The 26,332-nt window shown below is 35.2% G+C and overlaps 2 protein-coding genes and 2 non-coding genes across 5 annotated transcripts; 3 read left to right on the forward strand and 1 right to left on the reverse strand.

The window, feature by feature from the left end:
• The first annotated feature begins 13,007 nt into the window (after positions 1–13,007).
• LOC145125458 (uncharacterized) lies at positions 13,008–16,708 on the forward strand. Of its 2 annotated transcripts, XM_079060947.1 has the most exons (5): positions 13,008–13,287; positions 13,985–14,033; positions 14,800–15,210; positions 15,913–16,253; positions 16,329–16,708. In XM_079060947.1, exons 1-5 carry the CDS (start codon positions 13,207–13,209, stop codon positions 16,542–16,544), a joined length of 1,098 nt encoding a protein of 365 aa, XP_078917073.1. In that variant the 5' UTR covers positions 13,008–13,206; the 3' UTR covers positions 16,545–16,708. The 2 variants fall into 2 exon arrangements, with proteins under 2 accessions (XP_078917073.1, XP_078917133.1); XM_079061007.1 differs by lacking the exon at positions 13,008–13,287 and having other exon boundaries at positions 14,006–14,033; positions 14,760–15,210.
• Positions 16,709–17,947: 1,239 nt separating this feature from the next.
• LOC145151546 (U6 spliceosomal RNA) lies at positions 17,948–18,050 on the forward strand. The gene has a single exon (XR_013732114.1). It is a non-coding gene; the product is annotated as a U6 spliceosomal RNA (small nuclear RNA).
• A 2,999-nt stretch (positions 18,051–21,049) lies between these two features.
• Positions 21,050–21,152, forward strand: LOC145151545 (U6 spliceosomal RNA). Its single transcript, XR_013732113.1, has one exon. It is a non-coding gene; the product is annotated as a U6 spliceosomal RNA (small nuclear RNA).
• Positions 21,153–22,481: 1,329 nt separating this feature from the next.
• Positions 22,482–24,697, reverse strand: LOC145125625 (uncharacterized). Its single transcript, XM_079061082.1, has 4 exons — positions 24,335–24,697; positions 24,165–24,243; positions 23,426–23,850; positions 22,482–23,014 (listed from the first exon to the last, which is right to left on the reverse strand). Exons 2-4 carry the CDS (start codon positions 24,189–24,191, stop codon positions 22,642–22,644), a joined length of 825 nt encoding a protein of 274 aa, XP_078917208.1. The 5' UTR covers positions 24,192–24,243; positions 24,335–24,697; the 3' UTR covers positions 22,482–22,641.
• Between the last annotated feature and the right edge of the window lie 1,635 nt (positions 24,698–26,332).

Consider the following 26,332-nt stretch of genomic DNA (forward strand, 5'->3'; position numbering starts at 1 on the left):
ATTTTATTTTCTCCGGTTTAAATTTTCTTGTTCTTTCTTGAGGACAAGAAAGGTTTAAGCTTGGGGAGATTTGTTAGGTGCATTTCATGACTCCTTAAACACTACTACTATGCACTAAAAACGTAGTAACAAGGTAAGTATGGTCGATCCACAGAGACACGGGACAAGTGTTTATACCTTTTTGCGTAAGGTACAAAAATGGTCACAGAATGGGGGGAATTTATAAGCAATGATTTAAACTATAGAATAAAGCAATAAGTAAATGATTGATTAAGTGAAATAAGTTCAAGATTTGTAAGTACTCCAACTCTATGCAAGACAAATTAGCAATGTGATTCCATGGATGACAAGATATTTGCTTAATTCTATCTAAGTTGGTACTTGAAAGTGTTAACAAGCTCTAACACTTCCCATTCACCACAATAATTAACCAAAACAAGCTCTTTGATTAATCCCAACCTTACCAATCTAATCTAAACAAACTCTTAGAATTAGGTTGAAAGATTGCATTAAACTTTATGTGAATGTTCCCAACAACACTCAATACTCCTCATAAGCTCGGGAACATAAGAATGTGTGAATAAGATTTACACTAAATTCATTCAATAGAAATCAGTTTAGTGCTTGTTACCTAGTCCAATTTACAAAACAATTACGGATTTTGCAATTAGATAACTTGAATGATCTAACCCTAATTCAAATGGCCAATAAGAATCACAATTAGAATCAAACATTCGATTGAAACAAAATCAAATTCACTAGATAGAAAATTGAAAGAAAACATCAAGTCATATGATTGAAATCACAACTAGAAGTCAAGACATAAAGTTGGAGAATCTAGGGTTCTAGCCACTCATGACTAGAACAAGATCACAAATCTAGAAAATGAAATTAAAGTTCTTACAAAATGAAATCAAATGTTCCCAAGTGTTAATCAACTTCAAAATCCTCAAGAAAATCGCCTTCTCTACTCCAAAAGTCGACCCCCCAAAGTAAAAAGTCGGTTCCCCCAAAGTAAAAAGTCGGTTCCCCCCTTTAAAAATGGTGAAAAACTGCTTTAAAACCCGCATTTACGTTTACACGGCCCGCGTAAATTAACACTGTCATTTACACGGCCCGCGTAAACGCAAAAATATACTGTGCAGAAATCTACGTTTACACGGCCCGCGTAAACGCAAGGCTTGCATTTACACGGCCGTGTAAATCTCTGTAAAACCAAAATCTTCATTTCTTTGATATCTTGCTCCTCGGTGCTCCGCAAGTCCTGAAATTTTGTCCGCAACTTTTATTTACCTCCTCCAACAATATCCTACCTCCAAAAGTCCCTGAAATATCACAAAAGTATTTGAATGAAATTGCCTCATGAAAAATCCCAAAAAACATGCAAAATGCATGAGTTTAAGCCTATATGCAATGTACTTTTATGAAATAAAGCTACAAAATAGGTACATGAAATTCACCTAACACATATCACAATTGATCCTCTAAGGTCATCTTAGTGCATTCTTATGACTAAGAAGAGGAGTCATGAATTGTTGAAATGGTTAAATCAAGAAGATGAGTCATACTTCGTTTCAAAACAAGTCTTAGAGTCATACTCCAAGACTATAAGTTGAGTGACATATCTTAAAGAAAGGTTTATAACACTTGTCAAATGTAAGAGTAGAAGTGTCCTACTCTTGTACATTTGAAGTTGGTAAGTTGTGATGTTTTGGATTAAACAAAGACCAACTAAGTCCAATTGTGTGAAGTGTTTGTCGTGATAAAGAATCCACACTATCTCTTGAATATTTGGCAAGAAAGTCTTATAGGTCAAGGAGACAGTGGGAGTCTAAAAGATCCTGAAAGGGTTTCAAGAAGTAATCAAGAATAAAACATGTATTTCATCACTAGCACACAACTAGAGGTTTATAACCTATCGTGTTGACATTTCTGTGCCCATTCCAGTTAAAGTTGGCTTTGCATAGGAGTTCTGAAAGTTCTCAATTGGTTGCATAACAACTTGGAAGCAATGGCAGGCCCTGTACTGCCAGGTGGCAAGAAGTTAAGATTGCATAAGTTCAGTCCATATGAGTTTGGATTTGTCATTATCCTTGTCTTGTGACTATGGTTTTGACGATTCACATGGATAAGAACACATACACCATAAAATCTAAGGGTCATAAGGTTTCTCTCCGATTCATGAAAATGATGGTGAGGAAACACTTCCACCAAGTAGATTTGAAGCAGATGGCAAAAGGTCTAAACAATTGAGACTATGATTACGACATCCCTTTTCATAGTTCTGAAATTGTTTAGCCACACATGCATGCTATCTAAGGAAAGGTGTATGATTTTGATAAAGTTTTATCAAAGCATCTCATATCAGAAATCTGAACTTTGGTAAGAAAGTCAATAAAGTATTGATTTCTAGAAGTCCAGCTGATTTCTGAATACATGTCAAAGCTAGTGGGAGCATAAGTATTATGTTGATAATCATCATGTTAGTGGGAGCATGATAATTATGATAAGTATTGCAAGTTAGCAATGTTAATTATAGAAAAAAAAAGTTTCAATTCGTGAGGCAGCCAGGGGTTGAAAGAGTTGTTTGCTATAATTAAGGGAGAAGATATACTTCATTTCAGTTCTAAAGGCTTAGATTGAGACCTTAATCATCTTTAGTCAAGAATATATATATGAATTTCATGTTGGATTGGTTCAACTTAAGGAAATTCTATATATTGCGTTCTCAAAATTCGATTATGATTACGGCATCCCTCTTCATAGTCAAATTTTGAAAACATGGCAAATAAAAATATTGTAGCAAAAGACTGGTCTCGAATCATGTCTTTATGTGAGACATCCTGAATCGTGTACCATTTGCTTTGGGTACAGGATCGATTGCATGTGCTATAATATTTGTCATTTCTAAATTTTTCCAAATGCCCAGAGGCATTAAGAATGGAAAGGTCTAGAATTGGATATGACTAAAATGATTAAGCAATTGTCGAGGACAATCTGAGGTTTACCAAAGATTGGTTGCTCAGGGACAGTTGGAAGTATAGTGATAATTTTGGAAGGACCATATTGACATATTCTGAAAAGAGGCATCTCTTATTCAGAAGTGATAGTCAAAATGAGAATATGGAGTTGTCTCCATAGGTGGAAGTTATCTGTGTAAGATTAAAAAACTTAATGCAAGAAGCATGTCCAAAGCAATGTACTTTGAATATGAGACTTAGTTTCCATGGAGTTGATCTCCATTGGAATACCTTATAATGACTGTTGACAAGTCTTTGTGACTTTGTACATATTCATTACAGGAGGGTCAGTGCATATAAGTTTTAAATCTAAACAGATTTCGATAAATGATAGGAATTTGAAATTCTCACATTTTTCGATAAGGATTTAGGAGTGTGAAATTAGAATCATTGAAATTATGTTCAATTGGTTTATTTCACAAAGTAAGGATCATAGACAAACATAAAGTGCATACTTGGTGTATGGCAAAGCTATTGTTTAAGAAAAACATAGTGTACATGCTTGGAGCATGGGACAACTAGTGTTTTTAATTCAAGTATAAAGTTGATAAAACCGAAACAATGAATAATGAGTAATCAGTATGGTGATAAATAAAAGTGTTTATTTATATTCATAGGGTTTGATACCATATTTGATTCATTTATTCTTGTGTTTCACTTTGCATGTTTTGACTTCCAGAATAACTAAGTCGCTCTTCCTGAATGATTAAGTTATTCAAACCATCCACAGTCGGTCATATATTGGAAGTAGATATGAATCAAGACTGTCATGGGTTGGTTTGTAGAGGTCCAAGTTGGTGGACAAAGTGGTCCTACAACACTCATGAGTGCTCATAAGTTCTGAGTATTGGATTCAACCCACGCTCATTTGAATCGCTTCATGGATTTTATCACGAGTGATCATGAGACGATAATATCTTATATTCTTAAAACCTAGAGATATGAGTTGTTACTATGAGTTGGTTATACATTGATTGCACGAAAACGCATTTGGTAACTCGATGTTATAAAACGTGCCTTTGTGTATGATTCAACAAGTAGTAGAACAAGCCATATGAGTCGAAGTTTATCCATTCCTTTTACCTTCGGGATAAAAGTGATATCTGTGGGCCCCTCGATGATTTAGCGATGACACATGTGAGTGCTTGGCCAAGCCAGGACTGATTTGATTTGTTCAATCAGTCAGTCATCATAAATCGAAAATCGGGAAACAACAAATGGACAGAGAGAATGATTATAATCCATGTCTCAGTCCATATGATATCTAGAATGGAGGAATATATGATCCCTTATCTAATGGACGCGTCATTGATTTGTTTAGAGTTCGACAGCGGCTTTAAGAGCTACGATTGCTACTCGGGTTATGAAGTCGTACTTGCAATAATAGTTTTAGACTTATCCAAGTGGGAGACTGTTGGATTAGATGTCTAAGCCCATAACTATTATTGGTATGTACTTGACCCGAGAGTAGCATGGTCCATTTGGGTTGCATATCATCAGGACAATTTGTTAGGATGGACTTTTGAGAGAAGGTTATTTATGGTTTATTAATATATTATAAGTTATAATATATTAATATGAAATCATATGTTTTAATTAGTATCGATCAAGAATTAATTTGGAATTAATTTAGTGATCAAAAGAGACTAATTAAATCTATGGGGACTAATTATGATAATTAGTTATATTTATATGTGTTGGGCTTATGATCCATGTTGGACCAAGTTTATGTATGGATACATAAAGAGTTGGGCCACATGAACCATGGATCATAAAACCCATGGGTATGGATTATGGGTTATACCCATGACCCTTGGAATCCTACATATAAATAGGTTACTCCATAGCCAAAATCACCACTTCTTTTCTTAGAGAAATATGGAGGTGTTTTGGTGCATGGAATTCTCTCTCAAGAGCCACCTTTGTCCTAGGTGTGTTGTGATTCCATTTGAGGCATTTCATACTATTGGTGCTAAGCTCTTAAGGCCAAATACATCAAGACTTCAAGCCACATAAAAGGTATGTTTCCCTAACTAGTATATTATATGGTTTATGTCAAATGCATGCTAGTTATAGGTTTAATGCCTTGGAAACCATTTGCATGTATAATAGAGAAAACATAGATCCAAGGTATTTAGGGTTGTATATGCACCATAGGATGTTGTAGTATACTAAAACCCATCACGCACGACCTAGAGTTGGGAGCAGTGGTCTTCACATTGAAGATATGGAGACATTATCTCTACGGAACCAAGTGCACTATCTTCACTGACCATAAAAGCCTGCAGCACATCTTCGATCAGAAGGAGTTGAACATGCGACAACGACGTTGGGTCGAGCTACTCAGCGATTACGAGTGCGAAATACGCTACCATCCTAGCAAAGCCAATGTGGTGGCGGATGCTCTTAGTCGCAAAGAGTACACAACTCGCAGTGCGAAAGCATCATCTATGACTATCCATTCCCACTTATCCGCGCAAATCAGAGAGGCTCAGCGGGAAGCCCTAAAACCATAGAACGTCACGGATGAGGCCTTGAGAGGAATGGATAAGAACCTAGAGATCAAGGGAGACAGAGTCTATTATTTCATGGACTGGATCTGGACCCCAAAGTTCGGTGGTTACCGAGAAGTCGTCATGAACGAAGCTCACAGGACCAAATACTCCATTCATCCAGGTTCGGATAAGATGTACCTCGATCTCAAGAAACTATATTGGTGGCCAAACATGAAAGCGGAGATCGCTACATTTGTGGGCAAGTGTCTGACTTGCGCCAAAGTGAAAGTCGAATATCAGAAGCCCTCAGGTCTGCTCCAACAGCCGAAAATTCCCGAATGGAAGTGGGAGAGGATTACCATGGATTTCATCACCAAATTACCCAAATCTCCGAGTGGGTACGACGCTATCTGGGTGATAGTCGATCGACTGACTAAATCCGCTCACTTCCTTCCTATCAAGGAAACCTTCAAAATGGAGAGACTTACACGAATCTACATCCAAGAGATAGTCCGACTGCACGGTGTACCTGTATCCATTATCTCCGATCGAGATAGCAGGTTCACTTCGAGATTCTGGCAGTCACTGCAGAAGGCTCTTGGAACTAAGCTGGACATGAGTACAACTTATCATCCTCAGACAGACGGGCAGAGTGAGAAAACTATCCAGACCCTGGAAGACATGTTGAGAGCATGTGTTATCGATTTCGGAAAGTCGTGGGATACCCATTTACCCTTGGTCGAGTTCTCCTACAACAACAGTTACCACACCAGTATTAAAGCTGCGCCGTTTGAAGCCTTATATGGTCGTAAGTGCAGATCCCCTCTGTGCTGGGCTGAGGTAGGCGACACGCAGCTTGTCAAGGGACAAGTCCCCGACAACACTCTCACCGGCCCATAAATCATTCGCGAAACCACAGAAAAGATCGTCCAAATCCGAGAACGACTGAAAGCCTCACGAGATAGACAAAAGAGCTACGCCGATATACGACGAAAACCCTTGGAATTCAAGGTTGGAGACCGTGTTCTGTTGAAGGTCTCGCCCTGGAAAGGCATGATACGCTTTGGAAAGCGTGGAAAGCTGAATCCAAGATACGTAGGACCGTTCGAGATCCTCGCCAGGATCGGTCCCGTAGCCTACAAACTCCGTTTACCTCAAGAGCTTAGTAGCATTCATCCTGTCTTCCACGTCTCGAACCTTAAAAAGTGCTTATCCGACGAGACTCTCACTATTCCTCTCGATGAGATTGAAATCAACGAGAATCTGAACTTTGTGGAAGAACCAATCGAAATCATGGATAGGGAGATCAAACGAACGAAACAAAGTCGCATCCCGATAGTGAAGGTTCGTTGGAATGCCAAGCGGAGACCTGATTTCACTTGGGAGCACGAAGATCAGATGAACCAGAAATATCCTCATCTCTTTTCTAATTTATGAATTGTATTCTATGTTCGAATTTCGGGACGAAATTCCCTCTAACGGGGGGATGATGTGACAACCCGAAACTTTTATCCTGTGCAATCGATCTTTATATCAATATTAAACTCGATTCCGTTACCTTTTAACGTCATTTAAGGGTACGTCTAAGCGTTCTAAGCTTGAGTACAGTTGGGAATGAGATTAGGAATGAGTCAACATGTCGTTTAGAAACAAAATCAGGCCATACACCCTCATGAGAGGTGTGTACGGCCGCACACACGGGTGTGCGGCCGCACACCCACCCTCCAACCATACACTCACCCTTATATATATAAGGTGACCCCTTTCACTCATTCCTTTCTTTTGGCTGCACTCTACTTTCTCTTACTACTTTCTCTCTCTAAAAACTTCATCCAAGAACACTCTAAAGGCCTAAAAAACGTGAACTACTTCATCTTTCAGCTTGTTATATTGGTAAGACACCTGAATCTAAGCCTAAAACTCATAGTGTTCTTCATCCTTTAAAGGTGTACGGCCGCACACCTTCATAAGGTGGCCGCACACACCTTAAAGACTCTCCAAAGTGAAGAGTTTGGCCTCCATTTACTAGTTGGACATGGTATTTGCATAAGAACACCTAAAAATCGACATTTCGGGCACAAATGAGGAGTGTACGGCCGTACACCCCTGTGTACGGCCGCACATACCCTATGTACGGCCGCACACTCCTGTGTGCAACCGCACACACAGCCTGGCCGCACACCCTGGCCGCACACCCACTCAAATGGCCGTACACCTCCCTTATTTGATCATATAGGGTCCCGACAAGCATTTCCAAGTCTTTAGGGTGATTTCCCGTCATGTTTAGTCATGAAACACCCTAATTCTAACACACATATGTGTTATCACATGGTAATAGGATCCACGTGCATACGAAACATCGGTTGACACTCAACACTCGTAACCAATTGTGCTTTCGGATCCTACGATAAACTGTGAGTTCATACCCCTACGCTTTTTCCGAGTTTTTCATGTTTTCAGGGGGGGGGGGGATACAAGCAAAAGTACAAGGAAACTTGTGATCAAATAATCTCATTTTGCATAGAATGATTTTATGTTCAGTATGCTTTTAACTCAGAAAACCGTTTTACCAATCGATTAAGAAATCAACTCGTAGAAACAGTTTTCAAATCTAAAGCAAGAAACTTGTGAATCATGTTATAATATGTATTATCTTATAAAGGATTCATGTAAATCATAAGCAGGATTTTCGTACTATTACTTGTAAATTTGTTAGGCTAAGTTTGAGACATGTCCTTGGTAACACTCCATCGGATTCGTGAGTGGAGGACTACGACTTATAACCAGAATCTCTTGGAGGGAGAGCATGACTATTGTGTATAGATCTATATGAGACTAACTATCCCGCACCCTCGCTGCTAGCTACAGCGGAATCGTTAGGTTCAGGGGTGACAAAGTCATAAAAGATACTGGCCCCCGTTTCGTGCCTTATCCAGTCTAAGTACGGTTATGGCACTCACAACTTAGGTAACGAGAATTTACTTTTGTAATAATGAAACGAGTGAACTAACCTCAAAGTAATATCCGATTTGATTACTAGAGGGCATCAGTAACGCCCTTAGGATCTAGTTCACTACCTATTTTATTAGTTTTATTTATGTAATAAGGCTAATACTTCTCACAGCGAATAACCAATGTTTTTCAAGGAAACTACATCTATCGATACAAGTATGGTAGATACTTGTACACCTCGTATCAGAATCGAAAATCAACTATCAACTTTTAAAGAAAATATATAGGATTTTCCTAGGATAACTTAACCTTTCATAAACAGACTGTTTAACGTGTAACTAATGGATAATCAAACCTCTTTCATTAGAAAATATAGGATTTTCTTGGGAAAAAACTTTTCAAAGAATCAAAGAAACATTTCCTTCACCAGAATTAAACGCTTATGAACTCACCAGCTTTATGCTGATATTTTTAAAACTGCTTGTATTCTCAGGGCATCAATAGACATGTACTCTTGCCAACTTTTGGAGAAGACGGAACATTTGGAAGTCACGTCTTTTACTTTTGTTATATACTGTTATGTATAAATCATGTTTTTGAACAATGTAAATACTCATATTATAATGTAATGGTTGTGTTTACTTCGCTTACTATGATACAACTGTTGTGATACTACGCATGACGTCCTCCGCCCCGGAACGTTTCCGCCATCGGTTTTGGGGTGTGACAGGAGTAGACCAATGTGGTGGCCGATGCTCTTAGCCACAAGGCGGTCGCGACTCCGATCAAGGATATTTGTATGAGGATGACAGTGATTACTCCACTATTGGAGCAGATTCGAGAGGCTCGGGTGGAGGCTATAAAGGAAGAGCACCGAAAGAGTGAGTGCATAGTTGGTCAGGTGGCGTCCTTTGATTATGATAGCCGGAGGTTATTGACTCTCCATCGGAGAATGTGGGTTCCTTATTGGGGTGGTGTGTGTCAGGTTCTGATGGAGGAGGCGCACAAATCTAGATTCCCCATTCATCCTGTGACGACGAAGATGTATAAAGATCTCTGTCCTGATTATCGATGGACCTGCATGAAGCGGGATTATCGTCCAAAGCAGAGATACCGTTCACAAGGAACAATCCAAATTCACCTCAGGTTGGTATTCAGTCGTTGCCTACAATAATGTAATCATGGAGGCATGCTGGCATGTGAATGGTTTTTACTAAATTACAAATGGAAGAAAAATAAATTTATGGGAAATTAACAACATAAAGATTTGATATGATGCAAAATAAAGAACGAAGCTATTTAATCAACACATGACAATATTAAGAAAGTAGATGGGAACTAATAAAACATCATACTTTTCTAACGGAAAGCAACATCATTAACCTTTACCTCAAAAGAATAGAAATAGGGCAATATGTGAACACAACAAAACAAGCACGGGTCGTGCTTCACAAGTACGGGCCGTGCTTCACAAGCACGAACCGTGCTTACTCCCTGATGACCATTTTCCTAATTTTTCAAGATTTCAAAGATTATTACTCTGCGTCTGAAAAGCACGACTTGGTCACTTAAACACTGGGCATGCTTCATGCCCGTGCTTCTAAAAAAAGTCTTAATTTGGCACTGTACTTCATTTAAATGTGTATGGACTCCACCCACCGCCAAACATGGGTCGTGCTTCTTGCCGAAGAACTTGTTTAAGGCCAAACCTGCTATATAAATACCGAATGTCTTCTCAGTCGAACCCTAAACTGTTGCAGACGATTATTTGGCGATTTTCTGAAGTTTTCTGGAGAATTTCTAGATTAGAAGATTGTTGTTTGACTCGTTCATCTAGTTTAGTAATATTTATCTTCTGGACCTTATTTTTACTGTTTTTAATTCGCTTTTAGCCATGTCCGGCTAAAAACCCTAGATTTCAGTTTCGTACCGACTCGACTTTTCCTGCAAGTAATCATTAGGCTTGATATTTGGTTGTGATTTTTGTTTAGTTTGATCAGTTGTGTGTTTAGTTGAATGTTTGATTTTGATTCAGTTTTTGTTGGTCACTTGAATTAATATTTGATCATTCTAGTTAACTGGTTATTAGAATCCATAGTCGTTTTAATCAAACGATAATAAGTAACGAATATTAGACTGGTTTTGTGCTACGATTTAATTCTAATATAAATTGATTGAATAAGTTTTTACGCTTCCGAGCTTATGAAAAGTATTGAACTTACTGGGAATTTTACAATATGATTAATGCTGCCTTTCTAAATTAATTAAGAGCTTGTTTGATTAACTTAGTAAACAATAAGGATTAATTCAAAGAGCTTATTTTGATTAAAGAATTTGGCAAAAAAAAGATTATTAGAGTTTGTTAATGATTTTCGATATCAGTTTGGATAGAACACAATTCAAACAATCAAGTTGAATGTTATTTGCATGATTATGAGAGTCACTACGGAATTGAAATTGTTTTTAATTATCTAAATTTTCTTAAATTACTTAGTTGCATTGTTGCATTTTATTTAATACAAATCAACTTTTAATATTAGTTTTAATCATCCCCCTGGTTTAATTTACTATCAGACTAGTACGCACCTTATGCAAAAGGGCATAGACAGTTAAGACGTGTCCCTGTGGATTCGACCATGCCTTCCTATGTTACCATTTAGCGCAACCAATCAGTAACCTTTATACCCCTTAGTTATTTATTTAGGCGCTTATGACACGCTTAACAGACCCAATCAAAGACATGAGCATGTAGCCAAAATCTAGATTTCCAACAACTCTTTTAGCCCCTAAAGTTACATTCTATTTGGTTAAAATAGTTTTTTTTTATTCATCCAATTATATGATTTCCTTAATCTTCTTGTAGGTTTGAAGGCCTAAGAAAAAAAAGGAGGATGGCTATAGATAAGCCTACTAATTAGTCCAAAAATCTATGTTACTTGTTCCAAATGTCATAATAAAGGACACTATCCTGAACATGTAAGGGGCAAAGGGGGTCAATTCAAAGTGCAGTGGGTGGATCAAGTCATGATGCAGTGAGTGGATAAAGAGGAAATAAGAGGGACAAGGGAAAAATGCATAAAGTGTAGAAAGTAGGAGCTAAGTGAAGTTGGATACACATGAAATCATGACTAATCAAGTTATTTGACTATTTTTTATTTTAGATTAACAACTTGTAATGATGGTTTTTAGATGTTTTTGTTTCAAACACGTTGGATAATTAAATCATTTGCTACTAGCTAAATTACTTATGTAATTAACTTGATGCAATCCCTATGTCATGCTACATTTCCAATCGTAATGACCAATATTCTTGGTCATTTATACTTTCATTTGTCATTTCCAGTGTTTTGATTGTGTGCGTTTCTCATTCCATTCCAATGTTTGATTAATGACCAAAAACCAACCTATATGACCAAAACTCATTCTATTCCATTCCATTCCAACATTCCAAAAATCATGATCTATGACAAAAAAAAAACCAATGCTTGATAGTTACCTTAATATGCAATACCATTAAACTGATTAACCAAAACCATGCATTACATTAACATTCCAATACATGACATCCCATCCCAAAATCAAGTGGTAATTCACATTCCAGTTCTTAATACCCATCCCAGAATACAGACCCAAAATACATCCCAAAATACAAAAGACTTGCACCGACCAAAATACATCCCCAAATCTCACTCCTACTTAGTGCTTACATATATAAACGAAAAAAGTCCAAGACAAAAGAAGCATCCGCTTCAGCTTCACAACATTTGCAGAAACTCGATTCAACATCATTTCAACATTGTTTAGTTTTCTTAGCAAGCCAAGAATCACCTCCATAACCCTGGCACACATCAAATCGTCCACTCACCCAAGAGATGGACAACTTCGACCTTTTCGAGCACAAGACCAGAATCGCCTTCCTAGATTGAGGTCCGTCCAAGATGTGACTCTCATAGCTACGCTTCCACACATACAAATCACCATTTTTGAGAGAGAAAGAGCTTGAACGTTTTGAGCGTTATCTTGGGCATTTTAAAAGGGATGGAGAAGGCAATATATGAAAAGACCAAAATACCTCCTCCTTTTTTGAACTTGATACGACCAAACGACTGAAATTAGACTGAATTACAAAAAGAGTTTCATATAAGTTTTGCAAACCACAAGGACCAAGTACATAAAAAAATTAGTATCTCTGACTTTGACTTTATTGAACTGCATAAAACTTTGTATACAATTCTAGGGATAGTGTGAGACCAAACCGATACCCACCGGTACAGTTCTCAATTTCCCGAATACCAAATTTGATTGAAAGTCAATTCCGAGTACTGTAACAAATTAACGTTATCGGTACCGGTACCGAGAATGGTACCGGTTTTCGATACTAATACCGGTACCGAATCCCGAATTTTATAATTTTCTGTATCATCAGAATTTGGTAAAAACCAATCATCCTATACAATTATCCTACACAATTCTTTGGAAAGAACCGTCTCCCAACTGAAATTTACAACTACGACTGTACTTAATTGTTGTATTTCACCAACCTCACTTCACTTCACTTGGACACAAAAACAACGACAGAGTAGCCGCTTTCTTGGATCGTATCCAACGCCCAATTACCATTTCCTCAAAATCAACCAAGTGTTTCAATTTTTATCAAATGGGTTTCTACGAATTCCGTTTCTTTCAAATGGGGTTCCTGTAGATTTCAAGTTTGAGTTAGAATATATTTGCCTTTAAGAATGGCAGTCAAAGTTTCTTCTTCATTGTCCTGCGTTTCCACATCTTTCTGTGCTTCATTGCCATCCAGAAGAACTCTCCAGGTACAAATATTAAGTAATTCAATAACACCTTAGTTGATTTGTTTATGTACCCTTCAATTTGCTAGCGTACTACGTTTTCCGTTATACGAAAGTCTTGTCTAGGGTTTATGACGAGTACGGTTTCAAACTCAGAGATTCATTTCGATTCTCCAAACAAATAAGTTTATCAACTATTTAGAATTATATGAATACTGGGTTTAAATCGCGATGGGTTTATGCAACTAAAATCAAATAAATCTGTTTCAATTTTGAATTTTAGGTTCGCATCTCTAATTCGTTTGGTTTTTGTCTTTCTTCGTTGCTTTTTTGTTATTCATAGCATCCATATTCATTCTTTATGTTCTTTGTATCTTTCTTCGTTGCTTTTTTGTTATTCATACCATCCATACCATCCCTATTCTCTTTGGTTTGACGTAAAGGTTAATATTTTCTATTTTCTTTGGGAAAACGATGAGTTTTTACCTTTTCTTAAACATGAATGGCGTCATTTTTTACTTAATAAGATCAGACATCCTTCATGTGTTTTTATGTGTAGTTTGTGGATTTGAGTATTTGCTTAGTGTGTCGTAAGTTAATTAAATAGCTATATCTTTATTTTGTGTCATTACTTTTGTCATTATTATCACATCTCCATATTCCTAATTTCCCATAAAAGTTATTTTTGTTCCTGTAGTAATTTAGCAACTTCTGTTCTCAGGTCAGCTTGCCTCCAAGATTACATGATTGTAGGCAACTGAAAACCAAAGGTGCGTTTGTAACTTGTTACTTGATTTCCCATTTAGATTTTCTTAATTTTTTCCTGACAAAAAGGATTAGGGGGTGTTTGGTTCACCTGATTCCTTAGGAATTGGTCGGAATTGGAATTCAATTCCATTCCATTCCGGTGTTTGATTGCAGATGGCTACAGAAATGCATTCTGTTGGAATTCATAAAATCTTACCAGTGATGGAACTTAAACGTTCCTTCGATAAACACGTGAAATTCAATTCAATTCAATTCCTCCCTCATTTCTATAAATGACTGAAATACCCTTTCTAAACTCTATCTTTAACATTTTAGTATGTTTTGGTTTCTTCTTTTTACGATGTGTCAATAATTATATGTTACTAATGATATAATTTGTTTTTTACCCAAAAGTAGTCTTAGAAAATTTTGCGAACAAGAAATTATTAAAAGTGTAATTTGAATATTACAAGTATCCAAATAAGTTCCGTGAATAAAGAGTAATTCTGTCATTTGTCATTATTTCCATTCCAAATCCTTTGACAGATTTACAACCAAACCGAATTATTTAAAGGAATGGAAATGAATCCCATTCCATTTCTAGCCAACCAATCACGTGCATTGACAAATTAGAATTACTTTTAAAACATTCCCCAAACCAAACACCCCTACATCCATTTCTTTTGAAGGGCATTTGCCATTTTAATTTCTAGTGTTGTTCAAAACCAGTTTCTCATTTGTGTATGCAGATTCTAGTTTTACGCCTTGTTTTAAAATTATGCTTTGCAGTTAATACAAGATGTTCCATAAATGGAAGGTTGAACATGAACCAAAGGTTCCCAAAAAGACGATTTATATTCTTTGCCTCTGTGGAGGATCTGATCTCAGGAAGCAATGATATAGATTCAGATGATGGAACAGATGAAGAAGATGATGATCTTTTGATTGAAGATGAAGCATCTAAAAGATTTGAAACCCTTGAAAGAAGTGGAGGAAAGCCGGGTCTTATCTCCTTTTATAACCACCCATACAAAAATGAACCCGAAATTCTTGTATCTACTACACCCACAATCTCAACTTCGGGTCAAACGAAACTCTACTGGTTTGTGGGTCCCGCTGTTCTTGTAGCCTCTTTCATTTTCCCATCACTTTATATGCGAAAGATCCTGTCTAGTGTTTTTGAGGACTCTCTGTTGACAGGTATAATTTCTGTAAAACCCGTTTAAGAAAGACCCTGTTTCAGTGTTTTATTTTTTATGTTTCTTATTAAGTGTTGTCTGGACAAATAATGTTTAAAGAATATTTTAGAAAATGATGACACACTTGGGGAAATGGAGTAGAAATAAACAAGGGAATTTCTGTAAAAAGTTATGACTTACATAATGGGAAAAGCCTCATTAGTCAAAAAGAAACACCCATGTGTAACTTTGTTTGTCGGAGTGTTAGAAGGGTAAAATGGTCATTTACTCATATTTAGACAATGTATTTTATCTAAAAAGGAAACAGCTTTAAAAACACCCATATATAAATATAACTTATTGAATATGTTGATCTGTTGATGGATATGGTAAAAATTGTTTGTTCGAGTGTTGGAAGGGTAAAATTACTCATATTCAGATAGTTTATCCAGTCCCAAAAAGAGTTAGCCTTAGAAACAACCATATATAACATAACTTATCAAATATATTGATCTGTTGATGAATATGGTGAAAATTGTTTGTTGGAGTGTTTCAAGGGTAAAATGGTCATTTATACCACATTCAACCAGTTTACTCAGTCCAAAAAAAAAACAGTTTTTGTGTATCATCATTTATCCACTCAACACTTTATCCTTAATGAAAAAAACAACCCTTTAGCATTATGCTTTAAGGTTTTGAGATGAATCTTTATTGTTATTTGCAGATTTCCTTATATTATTCTTCACGGAAGCTCTATTCTATTGTGGGGTAGCCGTATTCCTTTTGATAGTAGACAATTTACGCAGGCCTACCGAGCCAATCAACACCAAAAACCGCATGATTCCACCTCCTCAATTGGTTTACAGAATCACTTCAGTGGCTGCATTGGTACTCAGTCTCATGATTCCAATGGTCACAATGGGTTTAGTTTGGCCGTGGACAGGTCCAGCAGCTTCCGCTACACTTGCGCCCTATCTTGTTGGCATTGTTGTGCAATTTGCATTCGAACAGTATGCAAGATACATCAAGTCACCTTCATGGCCTCTCATTCCCGTTATCTTTCAAGTAATTAACCTTAATCCATTACCACATGTTTGTTAGATTGTTTGTACAAGGTTTTTATGATTTTGTATTGTGCAGGTGTATAGATTGCATCAGTTGAATCGTGCAGCACAACTTGTGACTGCATTGTCCTTAACTGTTATAAGGGCTGAGTCAACACCACATAATTTGGCTATAAATGGTTCATTGGGTATGCTGTTGAATGTTCTTCAGTGCCTTGGGGTGATTTGCATATGGTCTCTTTCCAGCTTTCTTATGCGGTTTTTACCTTCTGCTACTATAACTGAACAATGAGTCTACAAAAAAGAACAGTTTAATTGGTCATGTAGGTTGTTACAGATACTACATATTTTTTAGTAACTGGATTTTTTCTGTTGTACATATGAAAGAAGCAGCATTCTGCTGAATAGTTGGAATTTTTATGCAGACGGAAAAGCTCGAAAGACATTTTATTACCATGGCTCGTTTGTTATGCATGACTGGACATGACAAAACATGTTGTATTGCATTTGTTGTGTATAAGGGGGTATTACTGACTAAAAACCTTTGAACACAATAAACTAACTTCACATTTTCAACATAAGGATAAGTTTTCTTAATGAAATATGTCTTTCAAAAGTTAAAGTCTGTTCACAATAACTCAAAAGTTGCAGTCTATCTCGAGTGCCAATCATTTCTTCATTTTGGATACATGCTTGAGACATATGCTCACAATCCAATTAGGATGCAAGTTGTGTTTGCAAGTCCTCGCCATATTTAAAGTCTTTAAGAAGCTAAAATTTTTCTGTTGTAAAGATGAAAGGGGTAACATTCTCCTAAATAATTGCAATATTACCGGTTTTCCATCCTCAAGGTCTTCTATAAACTATGATCTTTCGGTTGTAATGTTTTTTTTTTTGTAAGAATTGTCTAAAATCAGTATCAAGTTAATTTAACGGTTTTAAAATAATATATTGAGTATACAAAGTTCCTAGAAATAAATAATAAATAGAATATGAATGAACAAATTGACTATGAAAGACAAATAACTTGGCTCTAGTAGTAACACCACATAAACAAATAATTACCAACCAATCAAAATGGATGCACACGTTACATTTTAAATATTTATAATAAAACAACTATGTTTTTTTAAATGTAACGTAATTTCTTGCGAAATAATAATGAAAAAAGATTTTTTTTTTCAAAGATTTCTATAGATGATTATTATTAGACAGTTCTATGTAAAAAAACATTTCACTAAGTCCGTTTTGCAAAATGTATAGTTATTCTATGACAACTATTCAAATATAATTTTTGTGATGATATTCAATCCATTTTGGTTATTTTAGTGGCTAACCTATAAAAAAAAACACTTTTCCGTTCTAGTCGCAATACAACAACAAAACCTTCACAATCTAAAGTTTTCAAAAGTTGATATTGTTAATCGCTACATTCTATACATTGGTAACATCAAGATTATAAATTTTTGTATAAAACTGAAACTTTAAAGAAGATATAACATTTATTTTGATTGACCAAATTATAATGCAAGTTAAATAATTTCAGCGCTTTTCTTTTAAAGAAAAAAAAAACAAAAATAATGTATTATGGTAAATTAGTTCATGTAACGACATGTGTGTCGACTGTCTAGTCCCACATCGACCACACGAACAACTGAGTGTAGCGTTATGTAGTCGAGATCAGTACCTATAATCGTCCCTTCGGGGACATCCGATAAAATTGGAACGATACAGAGAAGATTAGCATGGCCCCTGCGCAAGGATGACACGCACAAATCGAGAAATGGTCCAAATGTTTTTTTCGCCTTCATCGTCTTCGCAGAAACCCTAATCCCTATTCAGAAGTGACAGCGATTTCATGCGACGGGGGCCGTTATTTATTATCATTTGTTGAACTACGGCTTCATAACAATCGTCGGATTTTATGGAGGTATGCATCAAAATTTATTTCTGCGAAGAGATGTTGAATCCGTGTGTGTGTGTTCGAATATGAGCAAATGTTTGATTGTGTTTGAACTTCAGTTCTGTAGTTTATTTGTGTCTACACTTATGCACTTCGATTGGGGTATGCGGAACAAGTTTAACCCAAATTGGGGTGTTTGTAACTATATTTTATCAAGTAAACTGCAAGTTATGATGATGGACTTTTGTGAGTTTTAAGCTGTTATAGTGTTTGTGAGGATGGTCGATCTATTAACCATAGTAATCTTAAATGATGGTGTTTTGTGATCAAACCAGTCTTACCATTGATGATTTTCTGCCCTGCTTTTGATCATTATTGGAGTATCAAAACTCAGATTCATTTTGATTTCTTGAAGCAAATAAGTTTATCCAACATTTATGATTATATGAATTTATGGTTTAAATTGCAATAGGTTTATGAAACTAAAATCAAATAAGTTTGTCAGTTTTGAATTCTAGGTTTGCATCTGTAATTCCTCTAGTTTTTAGTCTCTGTAGATTAGTACCAATGTAGATTGATTTCATTTATTCAGATCATCCATATTAATCCTTTATGTTCTTTCTGTTATGCTATATTCGCTAGGGTTTAAAATGTACCAGGATCATAGTTATGTTCTTCTATTTAGGTCCATCATCCTGATTTTAGTTGGAGTTCAGTGTTAATGCTTTGTGGTGCAATTGCAATTGTAATAAAATGCTTAAGAAAAGTCTTGTGTATGAGAAATTAGTAAAAAGGATAATTTCCATAAGTTTTATGAACCATTCCAATTATTTAAAGGAATGGAATTGGATTCCCTTTCATTTTCCATCCCGCATGACAAATTTCAGTTCATCCATGTTCCAGTTCCTTTGAGAGATTTCAGTTTCTTCCAAAACATTATGCGAACCAGAAAAATTCTTGTTTTACGAATTGATGTTTCTGTTTGTTCGATTGTTAAAATTGATGACTATGGTGATGGTGATAATTGCTTTTTTTGAGTGTTAGATTTTGATAAAATGCTCATATACTCATATTCAAACAGTTTATTTAGTCCAAAAAAGATCTTTTTTGCATTCAACAAAGACATCATTTATCCATTCAACACAACATCCGCTACACCTGCACACTATCTTGTTGGCATTGTTGTGCAATTTGCATTCAATAGTATGCAAGATACATCAAGTCACCTTCATGGCCTCTCATTCTTGTCATCTTTCAAATGCATGCATGTTTCTGAAATTGTTGTCTGAGCCCACGTTTGTTACACATGACATAACAAATTGGGTGTGAAAGATTTGTGATTTAATTTGATAAATGAAGTGAATGTGAAGCTGATGCGAGAAGTTGGAAGACTTGTGGCTTACGTAGGTTGTATTCCTACTAGTTCCTACGAATCCAACATTTTTGAAGTCTTTAGAAACTTCAAAATTTCTTTTGTAAATATGAAAGAAGCAACGTTGGCCTATATAGTTGGAATTTATATGCAAACATTTTATTGCTAGGGGCTAACTGTTATGCATGATTGGATGGGACATGACATAATATATGTGTTGTAATTAATTTGCTAGGCACAACACTAATGTTTTACCCAAAAAAGGTGAGACAAGAACTCCCTCTATTTCCATGTAATAATTGCAGCCTATATTTCTGTAAAACCACAATAGAAATAATTTACATGTATGTATGCCAAACTCTGTAATAATTGCAGCCTCTTTATCCATGTAATGATTGCAGCATTTACATGTATGTATGTTTGTTTAAATGGCGCCGTTTGGTTTACAAAATATAACATGAAAGAATTGGAATGAAAGTAAATCTAGGTTAAGCACATGTGTACTGCCTACTTTTAACAATATTAATTCGACACAAAAACAACATTTATCTAATCTATGAATAACGTGCAAGGACAACTTCACAATCAAAATATGTATTGTCATAGGTGTTGGTAAATAAAGCCATCAAGAGAGAATGACCAAACTTCACTTTTCAATATCGAGTAAGAATAAGTCTTCTTATAAAAAATTTAAAACATATTTTCCAAAAGGTATTCTTGGTGTGCTCGACTCTTCTCTCTTCATAATAACCCAAAAAGTCGCAATCCATTTCGAGCGCTAATCATTTCTTCACTTCGGACCCGTGGCACATGTTACAAATACGGTCGAAAGACTTGCATCTTGCAATTCATTTGCTTTGGTTGTGTAGTACAATTGTAATTTCTATCTAGTTGTAATGGTTCCACCATTCTTTTGAAGTCTACGGTCTTTTGGTAGAAAATATGAAAGAATCGATCCTTAAAGTCTTTTAAGAACTTCAATCATTTTCGTTGTAAAGTTTTACTTGTAAGAATGATCTTAAATCGGTATCGAGTTACTCAAAGGATTAGAATAGTAAGTTGATTACATAAAATACATCAAAATAGATAAGGAAAGTGAATGTAGAAATTGATGTTGGAAAACCTTAATTTAACTTTAGAACTAGTAAGATGAGGGTCATTATGTATAAAAAGAGAAAAGTTTTTAATAGTTCTTTACTTCTTTTGAGTTTTCCACTCTAATTCCAAATTTGTAATACAACTTTCGCATATCTAATGTTTTTGAAGGTTGATTTTTTTAATGGTATATTTTATAACATAGATCAAATATAAAAATTATTGTAAAAAAAGATGAAAATTTTTAAGTGTGAGAGAGCGTTTAATTTGATTGACCAAGGCAAGTAAAAGAAAAAGGAACGTTTTCAAAAGAAAAGATAAATAGTACATTAGTTCATGTAACAAGATGCTGTCGAGTGCTAGTCCCACATCTACCAGATGAAGAAATGAGTGTAGCGTTATATAGTCGAGCTCAGCATCCATAATCGTCCCTTCGGGGACATCCGATAAAATTGGAACGATACAGAGAAGATTAGCATGGCCCCTGCGCAAGGATGACACGCACAAATCGAGAAATGGTCCAAATTTTTTTTCTACCTTCTCTCCGCTTATCGTCTTCGCCGGAACCCTAATTCCTATTCGGAAGTGACATCGATTTCAAGCGAGAGGGTGCGGTTTGGACGGCTTTTTGTTGATTATCTTCTTTTATTAACCACGGCTTCATATTGACGTAGGGTGCATTGGCGGATTTCAACTTGAATCTTGGAAAGCCAGCCATATTGAATCGTTCCAAGACCATGGTGTTTTGTGACTAAAAGAGTAAAAGAGTAGTTTTCTAACAATATAGAGCTAGGACGTTGAAGGGATCAGAATTAGTATAAATTTGCAAAGAGGACTCAGGTCATCATACAAGACAGAAATGTACAAGTTGCTTGGATTTTTGCCCAATGTAACTTTGTAAGCCATTGGGAGAATTTTGCCTTTTCATGTCTATTGTTGCTCCAAGATTCTTTTCTTTTACTGTAAGTATGTAACTACATATATATTGTATGTTTTGCCATGGAATGGATATTGTCTGGTTTGGTTATTTGTCTTTTATTACACACAAGTTTTCTCTAGGGTTTATGACGAGTGTGGGTTCAAATGTAGGCTCATTTTTTATTTCTTGAAACAGATAAGTTTATCCAGCATTTATAATTATATGAATTTAGATGAGATTTATTTCTCTAATTGTTGGGAGTGTGATATCAGTCGAACCCCTTGGTAGAATAAGATAAATGTAAGTGTATAGTCCAAACAACATTGACATGATGGTCACTTAAGTCTGTTGTCTTACCTAACTTATTCACAAATCAAGAAACGAAAATTGAACTTATACAGGAACGTTATGATCCATGCCTCGTGTTTAATGATATCAAACAAAGAGAAATTTAGACGATAATGCATTCACCTCTAAATAGTCAATGGAAGCTTTGCAGAGACACCATCATCTATGATCAAGGACAATGAAGCACTGTTTTTATAGTTTATTTGATTTCCCCAATTTTTCCATCTTGACCACCTTCAAATTCTAACTCAACATCTCTAGTGCCATTTGTTTCATTTTGTACACCAAAAACGCTATCAAGGGCAGGTATCCCGGACATAGTTGCTTGCACGGTTGATTTGTGACTCGGTTTCAGTAAGTTCACCAATTTAATAATAATAAACACCAAAAAAACAAGAATTATGAGTGTTTAAATGGCAATAAGTTTAGGGTATATAAATTTGTGTCGGAGTCAGAGGTTTGCATAGTTTTTAGTCTTTGTAGATGACGAGTAGGTTGTTTTTTGGTTATTCAGATTAGGTATATTAACTCTTTATGTTGTTTTGATTCAGCTGGACAATTTGGTTTAGGTTTATCTGAACAGTGAACAACATTACGTATAACAAACAGGCCCTCAAAGAAACTTTCCGGAAATGGTAAACAGATATAACCCAATCTCGTGCTTCCTGTATCTGTATGCCTAGGTTAGCCAAAACAAACCATTACATGAAACAAAAGACTCAAAAAAAAAAAAAAAAAAACATCTATTCAACCTATATGATCTTGGTCATCTTCAAAAACCCAACAGTTCTGCGATAAGACCACATTGATTCAACAAACTCCATACACATATCCCCAAGCCATTCCTGAAACTCTTTCCACATTCTTTTGGACTCATCTTTGTAGTCTAAGTTCCTAAAGTACACCAATTGTTGCCATAAATGAATTCGTATGTATTCTTTTCCATGACCAAAGTTGTTTACTAATTTGACTGATTGCTTGAAGCTGAAAACATAGAGCCAGTATATCACATGGACCATCTTGATGTAAAGAGCAAGGAGTAAAGGTCCACCAATCCACAAAGGGATCAACTCCTTTGCAACATGAACACCATACTTTATGTTCACTGTAAGGAACAGGGGTATGCTGCAAATCAAGCATAATAAATGTGCATTAAAACCAAAATAAGATTATAAAAAAAAGAATATATTATTAGTTGCTTTTAGAAAATAAAATTGCAATTTAACTAGCATCAAGAAAAAATTTATAGTAACTGTGTTGTTAAAATAAATAAAAATGGGTTATATTGCAAATTTTCATTCCATTACATGATGGCATGAAAACACACACACACACACACATGCCCTGCTGAGGAATGAAATTTACAAAATGAAAGGAATAGAAAGGAATGGAATGAATCATTCCATTCCTTCCTCGATTCCATCACACCAAACACTACCTTAGTAGCGTGTTGGATTATTAAAAAGGTGTGAAAACACTTAACAACCTATTCACCTACAACGTTTTTCTGGAATATATTAGATACAGGTTACTTACAATATAATCATGGGGATCTTTATTTTTGCATCCAAACTCAAAAAGTTGCACCATACCCTCTTTAAAATCCCACATTTCATGAGCTCGTGGTCTGTTTCCACTCTTTCATTCCAGGAATGCTCTTCTAATGTACGATCTTGACTTGGTGAAGATGTGGGCAATGATGTCAAACCTCCATTTGAGGAGATGTACGGACTTTTTGCCCATTTTGACCCTCTCACTCTGTCTATGTATTCATCACCTTCATCACTACCTTCAAAAGATGATACTCTTACAGATTTCCGCTTTGATCCATGGATAAAAGGCGGGCCCACACTGTTAAGATATAAGGTGATATCTATCTTCTGAAATGTGCAAAATGCCTTTGAATTTTGGCTCAATTTGGTCCCTTTCTTCCAAGAAGGCCTTGATGGAGCATAGACACCCTTGAAAGATAATAAAGATCTATCAAAACTCCATACAAATTTTAGGGTAAATGTGATCAAATTATATGGTGTTTGGCAACCTGGGGGAGATAATCGAATTGTATAGTGTTTGGCAAAAGTGATTCTAATTCTAATTCTAATTTTTAGGGTAAATGTATTAGAATCTTTGAGGTTATATGCCTACTTTTGTTCAAAATGATTGTCTAATTCTGATTCTAAAAGTCGTGGTAATCAATTTGAACAAGTAGATCCAACCACACCCTTAATATATGAATAATTGAATACAATAACAAAATTTTGGGCGTTTTTTCTACCTGAACCTGACGGGTCACCAAGGCCATTATTCCCTTTGACAGCACCCAATCACTTTTGCATCCACATTACAGATAACAGCTGAAAATGTAACAAAGCAAATGTTTTAGTCAATCCTCTATTGGCACAAAACTCAACAAAAGAATTTAGACAAAGTACTTCAGAAAATCACCTATTCAGAGGAACAAAACTGCTCTTGTTTGAATCTCCGAAATGTACTTCAGAAATTCACCTATTCATCTGTTGCTCATAAAGCAAACATGGTAAATTGGAACAAAACGATGAATTCCAAAGGTTAAAAAGAATCGACAACAGCGATTAACATGAATGTAAAAGTAAGAACATCTACAAACGAAAAGGTATGAGTTTGGGAATTGGGATCGAATGGATCAATGGAGGCACACAATGTGACAGGTAAATGGAACTCGAAAGAAGTGAAGACGATACAGAGTGAGAGAAAGAGATATAATTCATGTCGGTGAAGGTTATCAGGATAACGATGGGACAAAGGCGGTTTGATTGGATTTTGAGAGATCACAGATTCATACAAGACCCAAATTGAATTTGAGGTTTTTTTTTTTTTTTTTTTTTTTTTTTTTTTTTTTTTTTTTTCCGGCTCTTAAAAACGTAGTTAGTTATTCAAAGTAGTTGAATAGGGGCTATACCATTTATTTAATTTGGATCACCTGGATTACCTAAAAAATAAAATATCATTTAAATATTTCAAATAAATTGTGCTACTTGTGGATTTTGGCTATTGTCAAGCTACTTCATAATTGTGTAACTTATATATATATAGAACGAGATTAAGAATACATGTTTATATGGGTTTTGCAAGGGCCCGATTGACAAACAAATCATTAGATATCAAATAAAAGCGTCATAGAATCATCAACAATCTCGTTTTCATTCATTTAAAATAATTTTACAATAATTAAGTTATGTTTGATATGCAATAATAAAAAAATAACATTCCAATCATTTAGTAAAAAAATACGTCATGAAAGTGATTCCGATTTTGTTGAAACTAAACGAGACACGCCTTAAATTATTTGTTCGTTTCCTAAGAATTCCCAGGACAAAATACAAAGCCCAAATGGAAATAAAGCCTTGTTCTGCACAAACCCAATAGCATATGGGCTTACTATATCTATTATAAACGGTTTTTAATAAAAAAAATACAAATACTTAAAAGAAAAAAGTTCGGTGAGACAATAGTAATTTATGACAAATTTATAAATAAAGATTTAATTACAATAAAGTCATTGAAACTTTTTATATAGAAATGAAAAAAAAATCTTAATATTTGTCTTATATTTTTTTGTGTCAGATTTTATAAAACATTATTTAATGGAGTATCATTTAATTTTGAGAAAAAATATTTATATCAAGTTTTTAATTGATTTAATTGAAAAAGTAAAATGAAAATTTTAAAAATTTTCATTTAAAATCAAAATTTGTTTCCATCCAATTTATGTGTTAAATATTTTATCCCTAATTACAATGTTTAGGTATAACTTTGCGACCAAAGTTTGTTGGTTTTTATCAAATATATACGTTAATTATACCATTTTATTTTCATTTTTATACAATAATACATAAAAGTTGATCATTTGTTAATTATCTATAATAAAGTCATAAAATTATTGAAAAACTCTTTGAATTTTTTTTTAATAAGTTTAATTAGATTTTAGTTTATTCTAACAGCCTGCAGATGTTAAAAAACAAGTCTTCTTCTTTCAGACTGCAGACGTTTGATCCACATCTTCTATTGCAGAGGTCTGCAGATATGGTTCGCAGTCTGCATATATTATTCCTCAGAAAAAACAAACAACACCTTAAATATGGTGCCAAAAATATTCAACCCAATTAATCCAATCCAATTGAGTGGGACAACATTTGTATGGAAGATGATGTGGCATCGGCAACACTGTGTCCGATGTTCGATATGGTAAAGGTTTTGTGTCATCTCTTCACTTTCTTACAGTTTTTCTTTCCTTAGCAAACACTTGACCAATGCGATGACCACTCCCTTGTATCTTTTTTTTTGAATAAATAAAAACTAGTAATAAGCTAGAGAAAAAACTAATTACCGTCATATTTTTATAAATAAAAACTAGTAATAAGCTAGAGAGAAAACTAATTACAAAAGGTTATAAAAAGAGGTTTT

The sequence above is a fragment of the Lactuca virosa genome, chromosome 1, assembly GCF_052849685.1.
Source record: "Lactuca virosa cultivar CGN04683 chromosome 1, Lactuca_virosa_CGN04683_v6, whole genome shotgun sequence".
Classification (NCBI taxonomy): Eukaryota; Viridiplantae; Streptophyta; class Magnoliopsida; order Asterales; family Asteraceae; genus Lactuca; species Lactuca virosa.

What these genes read in the sequence shown, in the direction of transcription:
- LOC145125458 (XM_079060947.1), top strand. Translation starts at nt 13,207, where the DNA reads ATGGCAGTCAAAGTTTCTTCTTCATTGTCCTGCGTTTCCACATCTTTC. An exon ending in TGAGGACTCTCTGTTGACAG is followed by an intron (nt 15,211 to 15,912) that starts GTATAATTTCTG and finishes TGTTATTTGCAG; the next exon opens with ATTTCCTTATATTATTCTTC. An exon ending in TCATTCCCGTTATCTTTCAA is followed by an intron (nt 16,254 to 16,328) that starts GTAATTAACCTT and finishes TGTATTGTGCAG; the next exon opens with GTGTATAGATTGCATCAGTT.
- LOC145125625 (XM_079061082.1), bottom strand. Translation starts at nt 24,191, where the DNA reads ATGGCCTTGGTGACCCGTCAGGTTCAG. An exon ending in TGGTGACCCGTCAGGTTCAG is followed by an intron (nt 23,851 to 24,164) that starts GTAGAAAAAACG and finishes TTATCTTTCAAG; the next exon opens with GGTGTCTATGCTCCATCAAG. An exon ending in AAGATCCCCATGATTATATT is followed by an intron (nt 23,015 to 23,425) that starts GTAAGTAACCTG and finishes CTTGATTTGCAG; the next exon opens with CATACCCCTGTTCCTTACAG.